Here is a 23381-nt window from a genome sequence, read left to right as displayed (position 1 = left end):
TGTAAGATGTCTTTAAAGTAACAGTGACTTCTTCTGCCTTCCCACCTCCATGTCCCAGCATAATATAATCCATTGAAAAATCTAGTGCAAAGGGGACTCAAATTAAGAAATAGTTTTCCAAGATGTTCAGCAGAACAGAACAAAAAGTGACTGAAATTTCAGTCCCTCAGAAACTGAGATTTAGAGAGGATGTTTTGGACACACAGGGACAGGGACTTGAAATCAGTTAGCTGTAACATGTAAGAAAGGCCATACTGGTTCAGATTAACATGTAAGAATGGCCATCCTGATTCAGATTAAGGATATAGTGTCCTGTTTCCATCAATAGCCTTAAATGAATGTGCAGGAAACTTTAAGAACAAGGAAACATATGCAAGACATGTATTCTTCCAGTGTCAATCCATATCAATCAGTCTGCAATGACTGTCTCCATTTTGTATACACAGAAAAATAAGGACCTAGAAGTAAAATCTACCAAGGAACCTGAGTAAGGAAGGGCGTCAGGGCTGACAGAAGAACAGGGTAGTGGGTAGGTAGGAACTGAGTATAAACTGGGAAATATGGGCATAGGGGTAACGTAAATTTAGAGGGAATTAGGAGATTCTTATAGAAACTTCTTCTCCTAACAGTCTCTCGGATAGATCTCACAGGGTGACAAAGCGTAGAGGTAAATCTTGAAACAACATGACTGTTATGGATAGTGATGAAAGGCAGCACATTTACCTGGAAAGTATCTGCTAAAGAGTATCTACCAATGAAGTAAAGAGATAAGTAATGACATAGGTGGGATTAACCCCCTAAAATGCCTGTGGTGAAGTAGATGTCTTTTTACCATCACTAGTTCTTGGCATCTGTCAGCTACTTCTTTGCTCACGTTCAGTCATTTATTCATAAGCCTCTGGTGACCAATGACCTATCTCTCTGTATTCCTATATGCATCATGTTAAAAAAAATAAGCTATGTATCTCTAACTAGTTTTTGTTTTAATTTATGCATGCTTAATTTATTTATATTTTTGCTAGCGAATTATGTAAACCAGCATGTTATTTGCAATAGTCAGACTTACTGTGCAAACCTGTGCCTAGAGGTGCTGACTTAACACTTTCATTTTTAATTGATAGATTTTCAATACATCGTTTTTTGAACCGCCTCCGCAGGGATATGAAAATATTACAGGTATTCTGCCACCATATAATGCTTTCTCAGCACAAGGAGTACCAGAGGTAAGAAAAAAAAAATCAAGGGTATTATTAGCTGAAGTCATATTTTGGGAAGTGCTTGATGGGCCTCTGACTTCTCAAAATATTTCTTGTAGTAGTCTTAATTATCCATTAGTAAAATGGTTAATTAACAATTAGAACAAAAGGACAGCTACTCCACACACTGTGAAGTTCTGAAGCCTCCTATTAAAACAGGCTTTCGCAAAATGCTAGAAATCTGAATCACATGATTTAAAGACTTATCTTTATGGAAAGTATTGGATACATCTCAGGTTACTCCCTGTTACTCACATTGAGAGGTACAACATAAGTCTTGAGGAGAAATTGCAACATATAAATCAGTTAGGAAGATATTTTGAACTATACTTATGTATTGAAAGACTACAAAATTTATCTTAGAGGAATCAATCAGGGGCAGCATTGCATTGCCAAGATGGTTAAAATTATGTAATAGGGGAATAATGGTGTTCCTTACATATATATATATATTTTTGAGTCTGGAAAAACACAGAATTACAGAATGGTTGAGGTTGGAAGGGACTTCTAGAGATCATCTAGTTCAACTTGCCCTGCTCCTGCAGGGACACCCAGAGCACGTGGCACAGGGTGGCATCCAGGTGGGTTTGGAAGATCTCCAGAGAAGGAGACTGCACAACCTCTCTGGGCAGCCTGTTCCAGGGCTCTGTCACCCTCACAGTCAATAAGTTCTTACTCATACTCGGATGTTGCTTCCTCTGTTACACTGTTTTAGTTTTCAGCCTCAATGAACTGGGCTTCGCTAAGTGCAGGAAAATATAGGAAGACTTAAAGTTTGAACCAAGATTTCCCAAAGAACATTATGGATTTTTTTTTGGTATTATTTTTCAGAACCTGGTCTTGTCTGCAGAAATGCAAAAACTAACCATATTATACGTAATAAATGAAATTGTGTATTTGTGAAAACAGGAATTTTCTTTACGGAATGACTAGTTTTCATGAAACTGCCTTTTTTTTTTTTCCTTTTCAGGCAGATCTGGTATATGTGAACTATGGCCGCACTGAAGATTTTTTTAAGCTGGAGCGTGAAATGGGAGTTAATTGCACAGGAAAGATTGTCATTGCCAGATATGGGAAGATCTTCAGAGGAAACAAAGTAAGAATTGTATTTTATTTCTCCCTCCATGTGTCTCTGTTTCTGACACTGCTCACAGCAGAGCCAGCAGGAGTTAATGAGGACTGGAAGCTGGAACACTGAGCAGAAGGAAGCCTGCAATCCATCCAGTGTGACCATGTGCTAAGAATAACTTCCAAAACAATAAAACCAGATGAATGCACGAAACTCCTGAGAATGAGATGATTGCAAACTCCTTAGGCACTTCTTGTGAAAGATTAGTTTGGGGAAATGAATAGGCTTTACAACCAGGTCTGTTACTACTTTTCCTCCACAGGGCTGCAGTATTTTGAAGATGTAAACGTTTGAATCTGAAGCACTGAGTTTAAATAACTACTTGTCTGACTTTAGACAAGGATTTCAGCAGAGCTGGCAATAGTGTGATAACAGAGCTAACAGTTGGTTCTTGTGCCTCTGTTTTATGCCTTGTGCTTTATCTCTCCCGAGCTATGAAAACGGTGTGATACAAGTAACGCGCATACCGTGTTTCACTATGCTGTGGTCTTCTGCTCAGTTCATGATCATTACTCTTCCACAAAGGTGATTTTCAGACCTGGAAGCATGTTGCAACATTCACATTTATGACTGCATTAAAAAAAAAGATCATTTGACATTTCTTAAAAAAAATAATAATTTCGCAGGTTAAAAATGCCATATTAGCAGGAGCCCAAGGAATCATACTTTATTCAGACCCTGCCGACTACTGCGCCCCAGGAGTAGATGCTTATCCAGCTGGCTGGAATCTGCCAGGTGGAGGAGCCCAGCGTGGGAATGTATTAAACTTGAATGGAGCGGGGGACCCTCTAACACCAGGTTATCCTGCAAAAGGTGAGTGACAGATCGGTACCCTGGGTCATCATGTACTTCCTAAACTGTGGCTGAAAGTTATTATGTCAGTAGAATACTTTTTTTCCAGTACAATGTAAGATAAAAGCTGCTTACAATGATTTTTGTCAGTAGTTCATTTTCCTGCTGCAGATCAAGTTCTATTTGCATGTCATTTCAACTGGTTTCTTTGAGATTCTCTGATAAAGTAAGTTTCAGTGAATTCCATATGATGCCTTTGTATAGTCCCAGCCGTTTAGCTCATTGGAAAACAGCACATGGATTGGTAGTGCAACATAGTACAAAATGATTCAATATTTATAGTTCGTCTTAAATTTCTGTGTTTCTCAGGAGGATCAGTTTAAACTAAATTATAGTCTAATATCAAAGAGGAGTAATAGCTTTTCCAAAAGGAATATTTCCTTGCTGATCCTAAATTCCAAATAGAAAGAGTTGAAACATTTTGTTTTCATAGAAGCAGTGTTAAAGAAGTGATTTAAGAAGTAAAAAAGAGATGTGTGTTTGAGGCTACTGTGTGCTGGCACTGTCCAGAAGTAAATCCAGTTTGGTGGAAGTTAATAAGAACACTAAAATTGACATTTTGTTCTATTTTCTCAGAGTACACTTTCCGGTATAAAGTTAAAGAAGGAGTAGGGATTCCCAAGATCCCAGTTCATCCCATTGGATATCATGATGCAGAAGTATTATTACGGTGAGTGTCCATCAGTCCTCTTTAACTGAATTTAGTATTCACAAATATGTGGCAAAACCCTTTTATACTAAGCATGTAAAATCTATGCTGTTATTGCACTTATTGCTCTTTTGTAGTAGTGTGTGCTTCCGAAACATGAATAAATAGCAACTGCCTGCGGGCCTTCTATGGAAAAACAAGTTTATCTACATTCTGTTTTTAAAGAACAATTTAGTATCTACTGAATTGCAGTGAGAAAGTAGAAAAATAAAAATCCTTTTTATTACCTCTCCACTTTAACTCACTATCAAACCCATGACACTCAAAATGCTAAACACTTACGTTGGTTTACAGGCCTTTCCACTTTAATAAACTGTGCATAATTGTTTAAGCTTATGTTTAAGCTTATGCTGATTTCAAAGCAATGAGTTACTGGCATGCTGTATGTCTTAAAAAATGTATGCCCGCATTGTCTTAGGTATAGTAACAATTAAAGGAATTTCCGGTTTTAGCCTATTGGTCAATCCTATTTGTCTCCATTTTCACTCAACAGTGCAATGGGAGGACCCGCGGCTCCAGACAGCAGCTGGAAGGGAAGTCTCAATGTGCCTTATAATCTAGGGCCAGGATTTGCACACAGCTTTTCTACAAGGTCTGTGCTCAGGGAGTTTAGATCAAGCTCTGTTCTTTTCTCCTCAATCCTTACTTTACGATTCAGACAGTGTTTCAGTGATGTTTTTAAAAATAGCTAGAGGGCAGAAAGTGGACATTTTCTGTTCCTGTTCAGTGAACCTAAACCCCTTCCTCACTTGTCCTTTCCTTCCTGTTTCTGGTGACTGAGGCAACAACAGAACAAACAGCTTGTTGTAGTTGAAGGGGGAAGCAGTGACTATTCAGTAGTTTTTCCCCTATATTTTTCCCTTGACCACTGGAAGTCTCCCAGGATTTGTGTGAACTTAGATCTGAGAAGTGTGTGAAAAGATTTAGGAGTCCATCAGCTGCTCCCAAAACTTGGTACGCCCCATGGCTTAAAGTCCTGAATGCTAACACAGCCGAAGGACACAAAACATCTTGTTGATTTGTTTGGGAATAACTGGACTTTGACCAATTGGATTAACAATAACATGATTGATGTTTACATTTTCTCAGATCTATTGGAGAAATAAAACTGGCCAGCTCCCCAGCACTAACAGACTGAACCATGTAGCAATTATTATAGGCTCTCAGGGACCTGACTCATTGTCAGGGAGCTTCCCAACAATTCCTTCTCATTTATAAGCTGTGTTAGATAAAGCTATAAATTGCTTCCTATAGGAATACATAATATAAAAATATTCACTTGAAATGAAATATTCCATGAGGAATGCAACAATGGGTCATTGGTAACAATGATGTATCATTATCACTGCTCCACCTCATGCAAAAAAAAAAGAATGAATCTGAATACATAATTACATGAAAACCTCATTTATCATTATTCTTGCTTGCTGTATTTTTAACAGCAACTGAAAATGAATAAAGTGTGAAAACAAACAAAAGAGTACATTTTACATAATTAAACCAGTATTTTGAACATCTTGAAGAGCAATCAAACTAAGCAAACTTTCTCCTTCCTGAGAAAGGAAACACTATGATCCATCGAAAGAATATGTGCATGGAAAGTATTTTAGAATGCACTTTTTAACATCTTCCCAGTTGATAGTGACACAGTTTTGTAAATATTATAGACTGATCCTACATATACTTCTCTATTCGAGCAGCTCCATATCGGAACCATCCTTTTGAGTCTAGGTAAAGAGTCACTTGTGCACATTTGCATTTGCAAGCTCGAGGCGCTGGTGTCACTTATTTTCTGGGCAAAGATCCAGTAGCTGTCCTGAAGAAGGCTTTGATTTTGACAGCTATATAGATTCTTTGCTGAAAGGATGACTTCAAATGTGAAACTCTTGAGATTTTGCCAGAAACAATTAAAAGCATAATTATTTATTTTTTTCTACAAATTCTACAGATTAAAGAAAGTTTGAATACTCCATTATTTTCAAGTAAATCTCCTTTTTATACCATTTTTTGTTTGTTTGCTTGAGAGAGTGTGATCACTTTGATCTGCTCTCCTAAGGAGAGTTTTGAGTTTATTCATGGATGAATAATTATAATGACCATCTCTCTCCAACTACTGTCTTGTTACACTTAATTGTGCTGTAAACCCACAGTGTATGCTTTATAAAAATATGTTTCTACACTATTATCAAATTTGGTCACATTTAAATCTATTTTAATTACTGTTTATGCCTGCTAGTTTCCTCCTCTGATTTGCAAGTATTGGATCCTATAAATACAAAATCAGTAAATAATTTAAATTATTGAGATTTTATAGATTAGTTATTGAAGTATCTTTATATGAATAGTTTAATCTGAAACAAGAATTGGGATACTGTTAAAATGTCAGGGGTTAAATCAGGGTAGAGCACACAAAGCAGAGCAGGAACACCAACTTGCTGGATTACAAACTCTTTCATTGAGATTTGTTGTCAGAGATGGTTACTCCACACTGCTTTTCATTTCAGGAAAATTAGAATGCATGTTCAAACAAATAATCAAATCACACGAATTTACAATGTCATTGGCATCCTCAAAGGAGCTATGGAACCAGGTGAGCAGCAGACGCCTGAGAATTTAAATTTCTTCTGTATTTTGCATTTAGTGAATTGTTTTCATGTTGCAAGAAACTACAAGTTTGTGAGATAATCAAATAGCAGTGGTTATCTGAGAAGTCCTTACTATCTTGTCCTTCCCTCCTATTAGTGTTGACATTCTTAAAAATATATTTGACTGGAAATGTTAGAATGACAGCTGTCAGTTTTCTGTAACCCCTGATATTCCACTATAGGATTCCCTTTACATGATTCATACATTTTGCCCTTGCAAAGCTTAACACAATGCAAAATACTGAAATCTAGTGATAAATTGAGACTTCAACATCATGATGATTCTGAGTAGCAAGTCACGTAGGAGAAAATTTTAACTAGAAAAATATGTATAAAATGTTTCTTGTCTTGATCTTTACATTTCATTAAAGTAATAGAATGGTTGCAAATTATCTTAAAAATAAATCCTTAAGGCTGGCATTAACCTTGTTTTCCTTTTGACACAAGTAGGAATGGAATCTAAGGAAACATGGGTTACTTTGAATTAAAGATTTATATTGCATGATTTTTTCAGACAGGTATATTATTTTAGGAGGTCACAGAGATTCCTGGGTATTTGGTGGGATTGACCCAACTACTGGGGTTGCTGTTCTTCAGGAGATTGTTCGGAGTTTCGGTAAAATGAAGATGGAAGGTAACTTATTTTAACAGTTTAAAGGATGGGTATGGAGAACAGCAGCTTGGATGGACTGTGTTGAGCATTTCCCTAAGTAGCTCTGTTAATTTAACTTTTCACCTCTATAGAAAGTTGTATTTCTCATTATGAACTATGCAAATTCAGTGAAGAGATGCATAACCAGCACAGGACCTTGGTTGAAGTTATTCTCTCATGTATCTCATCAGTGTGATATTATCCTTTTAGTTGTATGGAATGAAAATGTTGCATTAACAGGAAATGCCTCTACAGAAATACTTTCAGTTAAAGAATTTAGAGGAAAATCTTTCTACTGTTATATCAGTTAAGTGCTATTTTAAAAATGACTTCATTTTAAAAGTGACTTCCTAAATTTAAGTTTAATTTTCAAGTTTAACTATGTGTTTACAGGTTGGAGACCAAAGCGAACTATTATTTTTGCTAGCTGGGATGCAGAAGAATTTGGATTGTTGGGTTCCACAGAATGGGCTGAGGTAAATAAATAAAGATTAGTATAAAGAAAGCCCTAAGTATAACTCGGAAGTCTGTTGCAGACTGACACAGTGTCAAGTGGTGTCTGTCCGTAGATTGCAGTTGATTCGAGGTAAAATTGGTTCAAAACAAACTCCTCTTCAGGAAGGAATGAGTCCCCCTTAGCTAACTATTCACAACAGCATGAGTAGATAAGCTTTTCTACAATTTAAAAATCTCCTTTAATTCAAAGCAAGTGCACCCTAGTGGTCTCCATACTGTGTGGAAGATTGAGGTATGAATTAAGTGTGCCTTCATTCAACAGAATCATAGCACTGTCTAAATTGATATATTCTCTCACTTCCTACTTGAGAAATTCTTCGGTTTCTATAAGCTAAATTGTGGATCATGCATCTGTGATCCATGAGCACACCAAACCCTTTGCATGGAAATGAATCCTCTTTGGCAAATGAAAGGGCTTGTCATCTTGGTTTAGGGGATATTAGATCAAAAAAAGCAAAATTAAACTTTTATCACTAATTAATTTTACGATGAAGTGTTGGATTTGAAACTTCCCAGCTAAACTCCACAGGTACCAAGAGTATGCTGCGCATTAAACTTTTATTTTTGCATTCTTTCTCTGTCCATATATTTACACATATTTAGATGCTGTCAATATGAAAAGAACAATTGTTTAAACTCTGAGGAATATAAAACAATAATGCTTATAAATATCATTTTCCATTAGGTAAGACGTGAATAAATTAGGAGGTCTGTTATGTTTGATTTGTTCTCATATTGCTACCTGTGTTCTATAATGTTTTGGCTGAATAATTTAATATCTAGTAATTCATTATTTCTTGACATGGCAGTTGTACTATTTTAGAAAGCCATAAGCACAATGCATATTTGCACTGCAGTGTTCTTATAGTTTTCTTGCTTTATTTTGGCAGTGTACATTTGTCCTCTTTGACACCTAAATTAGATTCAGTTTCTCTAGAGACATTCCTCACAGCTTACATCCATGTTTTCTGCAGCTGCCAGATCTGTCATTTTCTAAATCTTGAGGAAAATAAACCTGTTTGTTCAAATTCCTCTGTGTAAAAAGAAAATTCTGCAACTATGCCACCATCCTTTTTTATGTAAACAATCTTCATTCCTTGTAAATGAAAGGATTTATTTTGCTAATAAGATTTTGCACATATGTAAGGCATATATGCATGCACAAGCTTTCTCCCTGCCTTTATATTTTTTGCAGCATTATTTCCTCTACGGTTGGTTTTAAAGACACTAGTTGTGTTATGGAGTTATCAATTACCAACAAAATTTGTTGTTCAAATAACTTGAAAATGATTAGTTGGCTTATAAATTAAATGAATCAAATATAATTTTCTAAACTAATTAGAATATCTATCACAAAGCCAAGAGTTACTGATTAGAATATCAATTTCAAACATAATTACTGGTGTGCAAAAAAAAGCATATGTATATATATATTTGGAATGAAAGCAATCCTTTTGTTGTCTCAAAATAGTCAATCATCAAATTCAGTTTAATAGTAAATGTCAGTGCTTTGACTCATCCTTTTTTGAAATTAATTTCGTACCAGTGGTAAAATGAATTCAGTTGTGGGAGCTCATACAAATAACTAAGGATTAAAAGCACGGAGGAATTTTGGATCAGCTCACAGTCGTGTGTTGCAAATTGAAAAAGCAGCTGACATTCAACTTGATAATGTGCCATAGTTTCTAGGCAAAATAAGTGCACAATTTAAAAAAGTATATAACTTTAAACTTTGCCCTATGCTAACACTGTTCAGTAATTCTCCAGTTCCTTCTTGCTGCTGAGTGATACTGGAGAAAAATGGTTTGCAAGACAAATTAAGACGTTCCAGAAAGCAGGAGTGTATTTCATGTGTCCAGATAGCTGACCCATCCTCTGACATTAATATAATTAGTAAGATACATAACACTACTTATCCTGATTGGGTTCTTAAATGTAATGCTGTAGGGAAAAAAAAAAAAAAAAAAAAAACAATGTCCTTAACATGCCCTTGGCTAAATGTCAACAATTCAAAGTAACAATTATACTTCTGCAACCCCAGGAAAATGCCAGAGTCCTCCAGGAGCGAGCAGTTGCATACATCAACACAGATTCTTCTATAGAAGGTGTGTATTTTATTTTTAAACTCACTTCACTTGGTTTAGGTGCCAGTTTTAATATTTCACTCTGTATCATGTATCCAGACTGGCAAACCTAAGATAGATCATGTGAACTTGAGAATAATGTATCAAATACAGAATTTGGCAAATAGCAGCCTCTGTGAGCTCCAGTCCACGGACACTGAGTCCAGAAGGTCTCCTGAAGGAGTGTAGTGTTATAGGCTATTGAATGGTGAAGTCTGAATTTAAAACTCTCTCTTAACTTCATTAGCTTCAGTATACAATTGCAGTTTTAATATGTGTAAGGTGGTGCTCCTTGTGCTGCTTTCAGGTGTGGAATGGTAATACTCTGGAGAGCTATCATTTATTATGGTCCAAAGAAAATTTGTGCCAAAATCTTGGGCTTAAATTTTGTGGAGGTGGGAGTCCATTTTGGTGCTTTGTTTTGGCTATGCCAAGAGTTAATTATGTGTCATGGCAGGGCTGTCCAAGAAAAATAAGTACTGAAAAGATGAGTCACTTTTATTGTGCTCATTACTGCCTTCAAATTCTGCACAGAATCTGTCACACAGGCATGCTGCTGAGAGACTGGATTTTGGATGTTGGGGCCAGCACTAAGACCTAACTCAGAATTATGAGGAGGATATCCCTCTTAAATTATCCTGAATTTTGTTATAAAGGGGATTCATTTGCCATTGTATGCACTGAAATAGTAGTCAGTGAAGTCCCATGAAGCATCCTGCATCATGACATCCGCTGTTTAGGGCATTGCCCTCTTGGTGTTAAACCCCCCTTATTTAGGCTTGATGTGTGAGAATACATTGTATATGGATAGGCATTTTTAAGAAATCCTTTTCTTTCTGTCAGCTGAAAATTCTGTCTGTCAAAAATGGGATTGGAAGGAATCAAAAAGCCAAACAATTTCTAAATGCTGAGTTTGTATTGGGGTAGAGGGAGAGGAGAGCTGTTCTTTCAATTATGCAGCCTACATACTGTGTGAAAAGTAGAGCAGAATTCGATGCCTAGAAGTTCTCGTGGATGAAATAATAGCTTTACAACTGCCTCTTATTCTCAGCATGGATTGTAACACATAATTTTTAGCTGATCTGGAGCCAGCACACTGATGCATTAACAATTTGCTTCCAAATCTTCATTGTACAAACACTTCTCTTACTTCAAGCATTAAAGAAAACATGAAAGCAAATCCAATGCAAAAGAAATACACAATAAGAAAAAAAAAGAGCACCACCCTCCAAGTACTTTCTAAAATTTCTTAGCCATTTTTCACCTTACTCTCAAAATTTAAATCTTTAGAGCCTGGTGGAGCTATGGCGCTCATATCTTCTGATATTTATTTTGTTTATCATCACACACTCCCTACAGTGTTTCTTGTTACCTAGTATCTTTTCTATCGTTATAGCAGGGTGGTAGTTGTCCATCTAGCCCTTTTACGAGCATGTGTTGTGCAAAGGATGACCCATTAGTTTGCAGCCGTATCAAAATCTATTAACAGTGTTATTTTATAGCTTGCATTTTATTATAGCAAAGCCTTCTTACCCCTCCTTGTTTTAGTCTGCATGTGAGGGGCAGACCTGGTGGTATATGGGAGGTTAAAAGAGAATGAATGAAAACATTACTCTCCATCTATGTTGCCTCCTGTCTGGGTGAGGTTTAGTTCGAAATACAGAAAGTCAAGTGTCTTGCAAGCCTCTTACTCAGAAGATGGTCTGTCTTCCAGTTCCAGTCAGTGAATACCTCAGGAAGGCCTCCAGTCAGAAGGGCCTCTTTTATTAGAAAATAAGTAGCTGCTTTGAAGACTTCTTAAAAAATGTTGTAAGGAGCAGGTCCTTCCTGCACAGTTCCTGAATGCACTCACTTTGTTTTTAACAACTTCTTTCTCTAGGGTGTTACTGCTGCTTTCTGTTTAACGCAAGCTTTGGAGAACATGTGAATGAAAAGGGCTTATAAAAAATGAAAGATAGTTGGGTGTATTTTAGAACTATGGGAAGGCTCAATTACATTATTGCTTTGGTACTGTGTCCAGTGCATCACTGCCATTTAGAGGCTGTAGCTTACACGACATGACCAAATAAATAGTCTGTTTCTGTATATATTCTGATGTAAGATCTACAGTTTTTATTTTAGAGTCAAGGATAGGTTTGTGTAAGAAAGAACTGCGGGGATTAATCAGTTAAGAAGATAATGCTGCTTATCGGAGCTGGTATGTAAGGGGAAAACTTCCTTGTCTGTGTTTCATTTTCAGGCAACTACACATTGAGAGTTGACTGCACCCCCCTTCTCTACAAACTGGTGTATAATCTGACAAAAGAGGTACAAAATCAGAGTTGTCTCTTGTTTGTGAATTTCTGATAATGTAGAACTGCAGGTTTATTGGCTATCATGTCTTATGGCTGGGCAAGAAGAAAATTGATCCCACTAAAATCAATGGCCAAATTTCCCCACAGTTGTATACAACCCAGGCTCACACATCGTCAGTATTCTTTGAAAGGCTTGAAGGTATATCTGACATAATTGGGATAAAGACAAGACAATAAAATACTCAAACTAGATCATTTGTCAAAAGGTGTGAGGAAATTCAAAGAAATAAATTGTGTTTACATTTCTGTTTCAAGTGCAGAACAGAATGTATTTCTTTCCACGTTAGTTTGTTCCCTTTTTTTTCTTGTCTGTTTGTTCCTTCTAAATCTTCTCTCAGTTTTACTAAGACCTTGAGAAACTGTGGTTACAAAAGATTGCATGGGTCCTTATAGCAAGGCAAGATACATACAGTTCGGTATCCTTCAGTTTTACTTCTCAGCAATAATAGTCCTAGGGCTAGAAGATCAGGACATACCAAGGCATGACATTTCATGGGCTACATAAGGAGTTAAGCAGATTAGGCATCTGGCAGGAGCCGTTGCACTATCACTGTGGTGAGTGTGAGCCAGCACAGTGCTCAGATCTGGATTTATCTCCATAAACAGGAGGTAACTGTGCCCCAGTTCAGCAAGTCAGACTTCTTTTAAAGGGAATGGCTAGAAATAGATGCCTTTAGAATGGGATTTATCTGACCAAATGTTATTGTCTCCTTTTGTACACACAGACCTCCCAAGGTACCTTTTTTTTTTTTTTTTTTCCCGATAACTATTAAGGGAGCAGAATCTGTGCTGTAGCTGCTCTTGGTCAGATAACTCCAGGTATTAGTCTCCCTTATAAATTATGTTGCATTCATTCTGAGTTTTCAAATGCAGTACATTTTATTTTAAACTGTCAATGCCTTGCTGTGGATCTGGGATAGTTTATCAATGTTATTCCTGTGGGTTCTTTTCTTCCCTACATTTTATTTTCTTATCATCTCATTTTATCTTACTCATTGTACCTTTCAGGGAAGGAAGATGGGCACATTTTTGAGTTTGCATTTTTGTCATGACAATTTATACATGGAAGGGTCTGTGATGTCCCTCATGGTGCAGGACCCTGGTTAGAATAATATACTTTCTGTCCATAGCAAGTCACTCACCCAGGGATCCATATATCTGCAAAAGAGACTAATAATGCTCTGGACTAAAAATACTACCTTAATCTTTGATCTCAAACCCACATTCAACTAATATGGATTCGGGGTAGAATATTCAGCTAAAGCAGCATTTGAAATCCTTGAGAGACTTGGTTTTTTTTGTTCGTTTGTTTGTTTGTTTTTTGGTTTTTTTTGAGAAAATGCTACTGTTCAGTGTCTTTTAAGCTTTTGCCAGCAGAAAGTAATGTAAGCAATTGAAAGTCCGACAACTACTCCATAATTCCATACTATTTCCTTGCTAAAGAGATAATAAGAAGTAGACTATATACAAGCATATACTTCATGGAGACATTATTAAGGGGATGGGTTTATGAATCTCATTTGCATTTTTTTCGCCTTATTCATATTTTTTCACTGTCTCTCTAAATAAATTTGAGATCATCAGTTCCACATTTTTCCAGCATAGTACCTTCCTATCTTTATTTTTATTTTTACTTTTCAATTTGGGACCACCTTTCACCTATATGAAAAATAAATTCATACACCAACTTCTACAACAGTTTCTTAGGTGCTGCAGTTTTAATTTCCTAACCATCTTTAATTTACCAGTCTCGATGTGTTACCAGAAACCCCCAGGAATCAGATTGTGAAACCTGTGTCTAGAAAGTTATACTCAAGAACAGCTTTGTTTTAATAGACTCTGTAAGAGAAGCGAGGGATGCCTCACTACAGAAATGAGATGTACAAAGCAAGTCCTTGACCCTTTAAGTCTTCAGATATTTTGGTAGTCAGATTCTTGAGCAGCCGGAAGTCCTGGACAGCTCAGGAAGTCACAGTATAATATAAAATGAACTTAAATATTTCCTATACTTTGCATTTTACTTTTGCACAACATAGAATTTCATTCAGAAAGTCCAGTATGTAAAAGAACATTAGTGTAGATGTGGATGAAAATTACGTATGTCTGAAGGAAAGTGATTTCTGTTCACATTAAAGAGTCCAACCCAGCATACCCATCACAAAATCTCTCTTTTCCCTCTTTGAGGGAGCTACTTTTCATCCAAACCTGCAGGGTACGTGTGAAGTGCTGCACTCCAGGGAGTTCTGCTCTTAAAATGTGGTCCTCAAGTATACAGATGGGATGTTTAGTTCTTTACAGTCTTTTCTGGTTATGCTCTACTACAAGACTTTAGAAAATCGCTACCCACCAGCCAGCTATTGCACTAGTCCAGCTCCAAATCCCATTTTTGGTTTGTCACTTTTTGCCTTGTTTTTATATTTACAGAACTCTGCATATCCTCTTGAGCTGGTAGTGACCTTACACTGATTCTAGATTCGGATCTAAATCAGTGCAAACAGTGTGTTTCACTAGGCTCTCAGTGTTGGATGAAAAAGCTGACCAATTTTTTTACAACCAGAGCTGTCAGAACAATATCTCTGCCAGAGCGTGGAGCACTCCTGTTCCCATATGGCAGAGTTCAGCTGGCTTTTATGAAAGTGCCATTTTCAATTTAGCCCTAGAACTTGACCAAAATGCCCTGGAAATGACAACAGCCAAACAATCACTTCCCAAAGTTGTTGTTTTTCTGCTAGCTGCTGCCATAATCTCAGAGGCCAGAACCCCTAGGATTTTCAAATGCAAGTCTGTATATTTTTCAATGCAGCATTTAAGACCTCACAGTACTGTGGAACCGTTTGCCTTGACCATGCATTTATGACTGGTATTTGTAAGAAACATTTTTCTTCTTTGAAAATAAAAATCCCAATCCTCCATCCATCACAACCAATTTTATATTTAAAAGACAGTCCCTGGCTTCAGCTATAACTATTGAAGATTGATAAGTGCACCTGGAGACCGGAGTGTTCGATTGATTTGTGAATCTGCCACAGATTTCCTAGCAGCTATAGTCAGCTCATTTGGTCCTGTTTCATAGTTTTCCCATCAGGGTGATGGATGTACTAATAATACTTATCTTTTCTAAAATGGTTATGCAGCTTCCCATGTTTTTAAGGATGAGATGGGAATGCATTTGCACATATGGTGTCTTGTACAACAGTCTTCGTTTACTCCCCTTGGCGCTGCTGTAAAACAGTTAATGACCAGTTTCGACCCTTCCTTCTAGCACAATTCTTCCTATAGTCTTCCTATAGCAGAAAGCTGTCACGTTACAGGCTCAACCTGTTGAGAAAATACTGGTGCAGCATGGGGAAAACCTCCACTTACAGCTTCTATCCTCTCCATGTATTAAAGAACACAGCTGGAGCAGCCTGGGTCCTGAAGCAACTCCATAGCACTATTTAAGTATATGCATGCTTACATACACTGTGCTAAAATAAGGTGTGAAAAAAATCTTAGAAATCCCCAGGATTCTTCTAATTTTCCCCCAAAACTAGTGGCCTGTCTTTGGAGGGTTCTTAGTGCCAGGGGTGCACAGCTGGATCTGCAAGGGCAGGTACGGAAGGTAAATAGTGCACAGCTACTGACTTACATGCAGCAAGGCTCCAGATTAAGAATGATGCAGACAGATAGCTGTAAGACTTTGAAGCTAAATGGAATTAGGGGTATTAGAGATTATAATCTTTTCCTCCATAGATTTCAAGCCCTGATGAGGGTTATGAAAATAAGTCTCTTTACAAAAGCTGGCTTGAGAAAGACCCTGCAACTGAAAATAATAGTTATCCCAGGTAAGCTGTTAATCTGTTTTTCCCTTCCTTGTATTTACATCATATCATCTCATTACACTCTCCAGAATTTTTCATGAGATGCTGTTGACAAAAAATAGTACAAAGCCTTTTAATGCAGGGCGACTAACAGTATCACTTCAATAAAATAAAATCTTACATCATTATTTTTTTTTTTAAATCTGTACTGGTGACATCTGTGCTCACTGCAGAATGAAACCTCATACTATTTAAAGGCCCTTTATTAAGAGAAGAATAAAAGATTTAGAAAGGGGTTAAAGACGTGAAGGTCAGGGAAAGAATTTAGAATATTCACCCAAGTAGATGCAGTAGTATCAAGATTGTTAGGGTAAACAAAAGGGTTTTTTGAAAGAAACTGCCTCGAACAGTTACTAAAATGCTCTCATGATACTTATGTTTTGTTTATATTGTGGAGATAGAAGATATACATTAAAACTCTGTATTTGAAGATACTAAAATTTCAAGATATTTTTGAGCTTGTGATTGGTAGAGCTAAATCACAATGTCGCATTACTCATGTATGGTAAATAGAATGGGTCTTCGTGGAATTTAATTGAAACATTTTGTATACAGCACCCAGTCCTTGGTAAGATGTACTTCTAGGTTCATTAGACTTAGTAAGATTTCTCCTCTGTTTAAAAACTACCACATTTGGCCCTTCTCAGCTGACACAAATAGATTCTTGAAGTAATTTATACTAACAACTTTCACTAGTTATTTTCTTGACTAGATATTTAAAGTTAAAGCTTAACAAAAATTAAATAAATATTTTTAAAAAGTATTTCGAATGTTACAGTTATCTCTATTATTGTTACTTGTTTTCCTCTCTCTTGCCACATCGACCCAGTAGATGGCAATATTTACTTGTAAGTACTGAATGCTAGTTGTATCTATCTGCTGCAGTGGAAATTATTTACCAGGTTTTGACTGTACTTTGGAAATACATTAAGGATATAAACACATCTGTTTTTACATACATTGCTTTTCTACTTGCATTAGTTTGGAAATAGATTATTAATATTTTAAGATTGCAGAGATTCATCTGCTGCAATTCTGCAGCTCTAGTGGTTGGCAGTGCCCCACACCATGTGCTTTTTTATGTGGTCAGTGTCATGACAGGGTTGCTACCTGGTAGAGCCAAAGAAGATCTCTCTTGCTAATTCAGTGTGTTGAACTGAAAAATTAGAATTGCCTCTTGTCTGGTCTCTGATGTTACTACTACTCTATTTTACAATAAATTACTACTCTATTATACAATAAGTATTCTTACAAAGATGTGTTTTCTTCCCTACAAGTAGAATAAACAAGCTAGGATCAGGCAGTGATTTTGAAGCCTTCTTTCAGCGACTGGGAATTGCATCAGCCAGGGTTCGTTACACCAAGAATAGGGTAAGTGATCTAAACTGCTCCAAGAAGTTTGATAATGGGGAGCAATTGTCTCTTAAAAGCAGTTATTCATAATTCATTTAATGCTGAAATTGAAAAAAAAAAAAACAAAGAACCTTTGACTTTCATCGGTACCATCTTTTAATTAGCAAAATAAAACTCTAAAAGCTTGGAGAATCAGCATGTTGGAGTGATGTGTGCATTCTATAGGCTGTCTAGTTTGCAGAAAGATATTTATAGAGTCTGAATGGAGATGTGGACTTCATTGCACTGGACCATTAGTAGCACCCATACATAGACAGTTTCCTTGATTCTGTTCAGAAAAAAAAAATCACTATACCCAAGGGGCCTACGATTAAAGCTCTGTGCTATCCACACGCCCAGGCTCTCTTCATTTTTGGTGAGAACGATCTGCGTCCAGTGGAGCGGGAGGCAGCTCAGTACAGGTGAAGACAAGGAATAACTGCTCACTTTGTCTTGCATGACAGTCCATACATTAACGTTATTTTCCTTACATAAGATGAAAACATTAAAATGGGAAGGACAGAAAACTGTGCTCTGTAGCGTGCAACTGCTTCTTTCTGTGCTAAAAATCCTAGTCTTTACATGGTCAATACATAAACACAGGGCAGTGACAAAATTACTTGCTCTTTTTCAGAAAACAGACAAATTCAGCAATTACCCTGTTTATCACACAGTGTATGAGACCTTTGAATTAGTGGAGAAGTTTTATGACCCAACCTTCAGGAAGCAGCTGACGGTTGCCCAGTTACGAGGCAGACTGGTTTATGAACTTGCAGATTCCCACATCATTCCTTTTGACTGTCGAGATTATGGAGAAGCCTTGAAAGGATATAGTAACAGAATTTATAAATGGGCCAAAAAATATGAACAACAACTGAAAAGTTATGAAGTATCTTTTGGTGAGTAATACCCACAGCATTATTTTTTGAGCAGGTCAATATCCAGAGACACCATATAAATAAAAACAAAACATATATACATATAATACATCCAGTATTTTACTGTTTTCATGTCTCTTCTCTGCTATCTAATCATCTTTAAATTCATTCTTAATTAAATTTTTACCTTTTTTGTTTTGTTTGGTTTTATTCTGTGGCACCAGAATGCATTACAATCTATGGATAGGTTTTGCAATATTGTGAAATTCACCCAACATTTTCAAGGGATTCCCTATGGCCAATACTGAATGACAAAACTGTAAATTAAGCCTGAACAAGTCACACAACTGCCTTTAAAAATCATAACTCTAATAGACAAAGCTTTTTCTGCATTTTCTAAATTTTCAAAGCCTTTTTTTTTTTTTTTTTTTTTTTTTTTTGTACTTGGATTCACATTTCAGTAACTCCTCTGCAGCAGTGAAGGCTGGAAATCTTTTTTCAAGAAATATGTTCATTTACTCATATGCTATCTGGAACTAAGGTTTACAGGGAAAAGAAAAAGAAAGGTTGTGTACATAATATTTTATACAATAACCGAAGCTGACAGCACTGAATAGCTAGCGAACATGAGCACAAATTCTCTTACATATTTTCAGGTGCCCTTTATTTTTCTCTCAAATCCCCTTCTGTTTCTGAAACATAATTTGTTACCACAACATAGCCATGATGTCAACAAGGGCAGAACTCTGTCCCGTAGCAAACGTCTATCTATTGCCCTGCGGAAATGCACAGTTGCAAACAAGTGTAAAAATCTCACTCTCACAAGGTGACCTCTATCTCTAATGCCACAGTCTATAAAAAGATTGCAGGGGTAAAATCTGTGCCTGAAGTTATATAAACTGAATACGCTAATGCAAGAACAAATAAGCTGGTAATGAATCAATAGCTTTGCTGGAAATCAGAAGAGTAAATGAGAATGTGGAACAGCTTTCAACGGGGGTCTTGGGAACAGAGATCCTAAGGGATTTTTTGAAAATGTTCATTGAATTTCCAAACATCTGTAGGTCATGATTGCCCATAGGCAACTGGATGTAGGGGATAACCCAATCATATGTACCATGTTTCCGTAGGACCAAAGAGAGGGAACACTAGTTTATCTGAAGTTTTCTGAAACTTATGGGGTGAAAGTACAAGTTGTAAAACCGCTTTCTGGGTATAAGGTCAGAAATTCTTCTCCCCATCTTGTCCACCTTTTCCTTGTTCTATAAAACTTGGTTGTAGATATTGACACTTTGGCCCATGTCTGTTTTAAACAGACCCTTATACAGAAGACTGTGACCATCACTTCTTTTATGTCTGTGCTAATATTATTCAGTATGCATATCATATTCCTTTGGTGTGATATGAGTAGAAAATGTTTGATGTTCTAAAAGGAAAATCCTTGAACAACCTGGGGAAAGAGCTAGAACTTTAGGTCTCAGTCAGGCTTCTTTAACTAAATGCAGCAGTGCATCATCAAGAAATGAAACTGCAGTGTCTTCCACGTGCAATTCCAGCCTGGCTTTTCCTTGTCCCGTAGAGGCCAGGTGTATACCTGAGAAAGCTTTACAGAGTGTCCTGGTTTGCTGTTGGCACAGTTGTATAAGGTCTTCATTTATTATTGTTAATAGTGCAGCTTTTTAGAAGCCTGCAGTAGAGAAAGTAATGAATTCTGGGAAAGACAACAAAATTAACAGAATTATAACATCATTAACAAAAGTATTTATGTCCCCCAAAATACACATGAAAGCTATATGGAGCTCAGCAAAATACTCTGAAATTTAGCAAAAGATGTTTTCTTTTCTAGATCCACTTTTTTCTGCTGTGGTGAATTTCTCAAATGCTGCTGCTGAGTTTCATAGGAGACTTGAACAAACTGACACAAATGAGTAAGTTTGAAGGAAAAATATATATCCATTTTAACATGGTTCCATCCATAGTTTTTCCTTTCCTTGTCCAGGGACATTCCTGAAGAGTAAGTTAATGTGGGTATATTTAAAAAGCTATACTTGGGTGCTGTAGCTGATAACCACTGGGATCTAGACAGACCAGTTAGGAGCCCAGGGTGTAACTTAGTTCATCCTTAAAGAATCCTTGGGCATCCAGAATGCCCTAGACATCCACATGGGGCTTGTAAACCTATGGGCCCTATGGGATTTCCATGCCCTTTGGGTGCAGTGACTGGAAGCCACATGCTTAAAGACACCTACTACAGTACCAGGTAGTTCTGTCTAGGCAGATGAATCCCATCCATACTGGCCAGTCAGCTGCATAAGCTCCACTTAATAGAGAGGGTGCTTAGACATGTGGCTTCCAGGGTACCCCTGAATCCAGATATCTTCATCTTTACCTAAATCCCACCCTTCCTGTCTGTTTATTAAGAAGGATTTTCCAAGTGCCGTTTAGAACTACATAGGTTTCTGTTGCTATCATAAAGCATTTCACATCTCACCAAGTCCTGTAGTTTTGCAAAACCTAACACAGAAATCCTAGTGCATTAGTATAGCATGTACTGAATATTTCAGTTTGAATATTTTCTTCTCGTAAAATGCAGACCATCTTTGCCATTTTTCTGTCCAAACAAAAGTGTTTGAAGTTAAAGAATCATATTTCTTCACTATGTGAATTTCTGTGTCTCCAATTTCTGCAGTGTGGTTGCAGTACGAATCGTGAATGATCAGTTGATGCTTGTGGAAAGAGCTTTTATTGATCCTCTGGGCTTACCAGACAGGAAATTTTACAGGTGAGGCAACAAAGTGAATCCATCCCACCCTGACTGACTGTTCAGCTCAAATGCTGTGGAAAAGACCTTTAGGGCCCTTTTAGCTTGACAGACTCTGTTTAAGGCATAACCCAGTGAGCAGAGGACTTTGTCTATAACCTCTAAGGAGACCTTTTTGCCTGCACCAGCCTTGTAATGCCAAGTAATGGTGCCAAGTATATAGTGCCACTTCTGCTATTACTGGTTCTTTCAAACCTATACCAAGTAAGGATTCAGTGGCAACTCAACTGTTCGGAAAGAAATAAGAGCACAGTAAAAGGGAGAAGACAGTAAGAACAGTTTTGTAGTGAGGGTGAGGTGGAGAAGTCAAGAAATGAGAATCAGGAGAGTGACCTTTGAGCACTGGATAGATAAAGGTAAAGGCCTGTTAAAGCTGTGCTGAGGAGTCTCATCCATCCCAGCTTTGGCTGCTTTTGTAGACGTTCCTCCTAGCTGAAGCCCTTGGCTGTTTTTTTCCTTTCTGTTTTCTCTCTCTAAGCGTGTTATTGTGGAGAAAAATGATGTTTGGTGCATCACACTTTGTAGAAGTCTCATGCATTTATCAGTAATGTCAGACAGAAGCTAGTTTTCAGCGTCAGGTATGTGACACCTCATTTTACTCGCAGTGTCGCCCTTTTCCTAGTGACTAGATAGAGCTGACTCACTGACCAACGGCTTTCACACCAAACCAGAAAACCCTTAGGCAGGTAGAACTCAGAGTCATCCTTCCTAGATTAAACTGTCTTTGAGCCTTTTGGAAAAGAGAAATGTTTGTTTTATAAAAGTTCTTCTCCTGGGGTATCAGGTATCATTTAGAACTAGTCAGAGATTTTTTTTTTTGGATGGATTGCATTTATTAATTTAGTTTTAGTATTTATTTTGATTTGGGGGCCATATTTTACAAATGTGCTTTATGACTTCATATAAGCCAAAACAATTTAACAACAGGGCTGCAAAAATCCATCTTCATTAAAAAAAAAAATAAACCACGCTTTTGCCCATTTTATTTGCAGTATAATTACTTCTTATCTAGGAGATCTGCAGAATTCATTCTCTCCTCAAGTATCCTCCCCTAATTCTTTTCTTTTCACATTGCCTTTGCGTTGCTGCCTTGCATCATGCCAAGTGTTCAGTTGATTTCTGAGGCTTCTGCCACCATTGCTGCATTTGCTCCCTGTTCTCTGACTACCACATTTGCTCAGCTCATGCCTTGAGTTCCTCTCTGCAGAAGTTTAACATGGACTCATTCTTAACTAGCCAAACACAGTGACTCTTCAAGGAGAAGGCTGTCTGTTTTAAATCTGTCCTCTTTCCTATAGATTTTGTCCTCAGGGTTATTTAATGCAGTCTTTTTAAAGCTAGGCCCCTCTGGAATTCCTGCATATTTAGTGGATGGGGATCCTCATATGATTTCTAGCTGCCCTGTGCAGCACTCAGATCTCCAGGTCCCTGCAAAGAGCATGCACTCTGTTAGTGATTATACCTTCATTTTTCCCTTTCCCCACAGACACGTCATCTTTGCTCCAAGCAGTCACAACAAGTATGCTGGCGATTCCTTCCCTGGAATCTACGATGCCCTGTTTGACATTGAAAGCAAAGCAGATCAGCGTGGAGCCTGGCAAGAAGTGAAGAGGCAGATTTCCATTGCAGCCTTCACTGTGCAGGCAGCAGCAGAGACACTGAAAGAGGTAGCGTAGGATGTTGCTCTGTGAAGAGCTCAGGCAAATAGCAAAGTCTAAAGTTCACTGCAGTGGTCCTACTATAGCGACACAGCCTCCTCTAACAGCCACCACTTCTTGGTTTCTGAATGCATGCAAATGCTCTGCTAGACTGAGCAAGGGCTTTGCATATCAAAAAACCTCCTGAGAAGGAAATTATTGCTCCTCTGATACTGGCAAAACTGTAACTTTAAGGAAAGCACTAGATGGAAGAAAAATTTGGGGGAGGAAAAAAGCGAATCAATTCACAATGAGATTTTTTTTTTCTGAAGGATCTGCTGATTTTGATATCCTGATTCTTATAATCTTGTAAATCTTGTCTGTAGCAGTGATCAACAGCAAACCTTTCAAAGAAAAACGTCAGTGCCCAGCAAATACATTTTTCTAATGATGACTGCTATAATGTAAGACACTGAAGGCATTTGTTCATGTTAGAGCCCCTCTTGCAGGGCTGGTGAGGGATCATTATTGTAATTTGCTTTCTATACTTAGCTCCC

The 23381-nt window shown here is 37.4% G+C and overlaps 1 protein-coding gene across 1 annotated transcript in view; it reads left to right on the top strand.

Annotated features, from left to right (window-relative positions):
* NAALAD2 (N-acetylated alpha-linked acidic dipeptidase 2) overlaps positions 1 to 22863 on the top strand; it is a 28608-nt gene extending 5745 nt beyond the window's left edge. Inside the window, exons 4-19 of the mRNA XM_010221528.2 lie at positions 1122 to 1223; positions 2227 to 2352; positions 3012 to 3198; positions 3814 to 3907; positions 4440 to 4538; positions 6451 to 6536; positions 7106 to 7225; positions 7637 to 7719; positions 9801 to 9864; positions 12122 to 12189; positions 15969 to 16060; positions 17377 to 17467; positions 18123 to 18387; positions 20213 to 20294; positions 21056 to 21148; positions 22674 to 22863. Coding sequence (XP_010219830.2) covers positions 1122 to 1223; positions 2227 to 2352; positions 3012 to 3198; positions 3814 to 3907; positions 4440 to 4538; positions 6451 to 6536; positions 7106 to 7225; positions 7637 to 7719; positions 9801 to 9864; positions 12122 to 12189; positions 15969 to 16060; positions 17377 to 17467; positions 18123 to 18387; positions 20213 to 20294; positions 21056 to 21148; positions 22674 to 22863 — 1842 coding nt within the window. The remainder of the gene's footprint in view (positions 1 to 1121; positions 1224 to 2226; positions 2353 to 3011; positions 3199 to 3813; positions 3908 to 4439; positions 4539 to 6450; positions 6537 to 7105; positions 7226 to 7636; positions 7720 to 9800; positions 9865 to 12121; positions 12190 to 15968; positions 16061 to 17376; positions 17468 to 18122; positions 18388 to 20212; positions 20295 to 21055; positions 21149 to 22673) is intronic.
* Positions 22864 to 23381: the final 518 nt, after the last annotated feature.

This window comes from Tinamus guttatus, unplaced genomic scaffold (assembly GCF_059628265.1).
Source record: "Tinamus guttatus ecotype Peru unplaced genomic scaffold, ASM5962826v1 Tinamus_guttatus_pri_ptg000602l, whole genome shotgun sequence".
In the NCBI taxonomy this organism is placed as follows: Eukaryota; Metazoa; Chordata; class Aves; order Tinamiformes; family Tinamidae; genus Tinamus; species Tinamus guttatus.
This window is presented reverse-complemented; position numbering and strand designations above follow the sequence as displayed.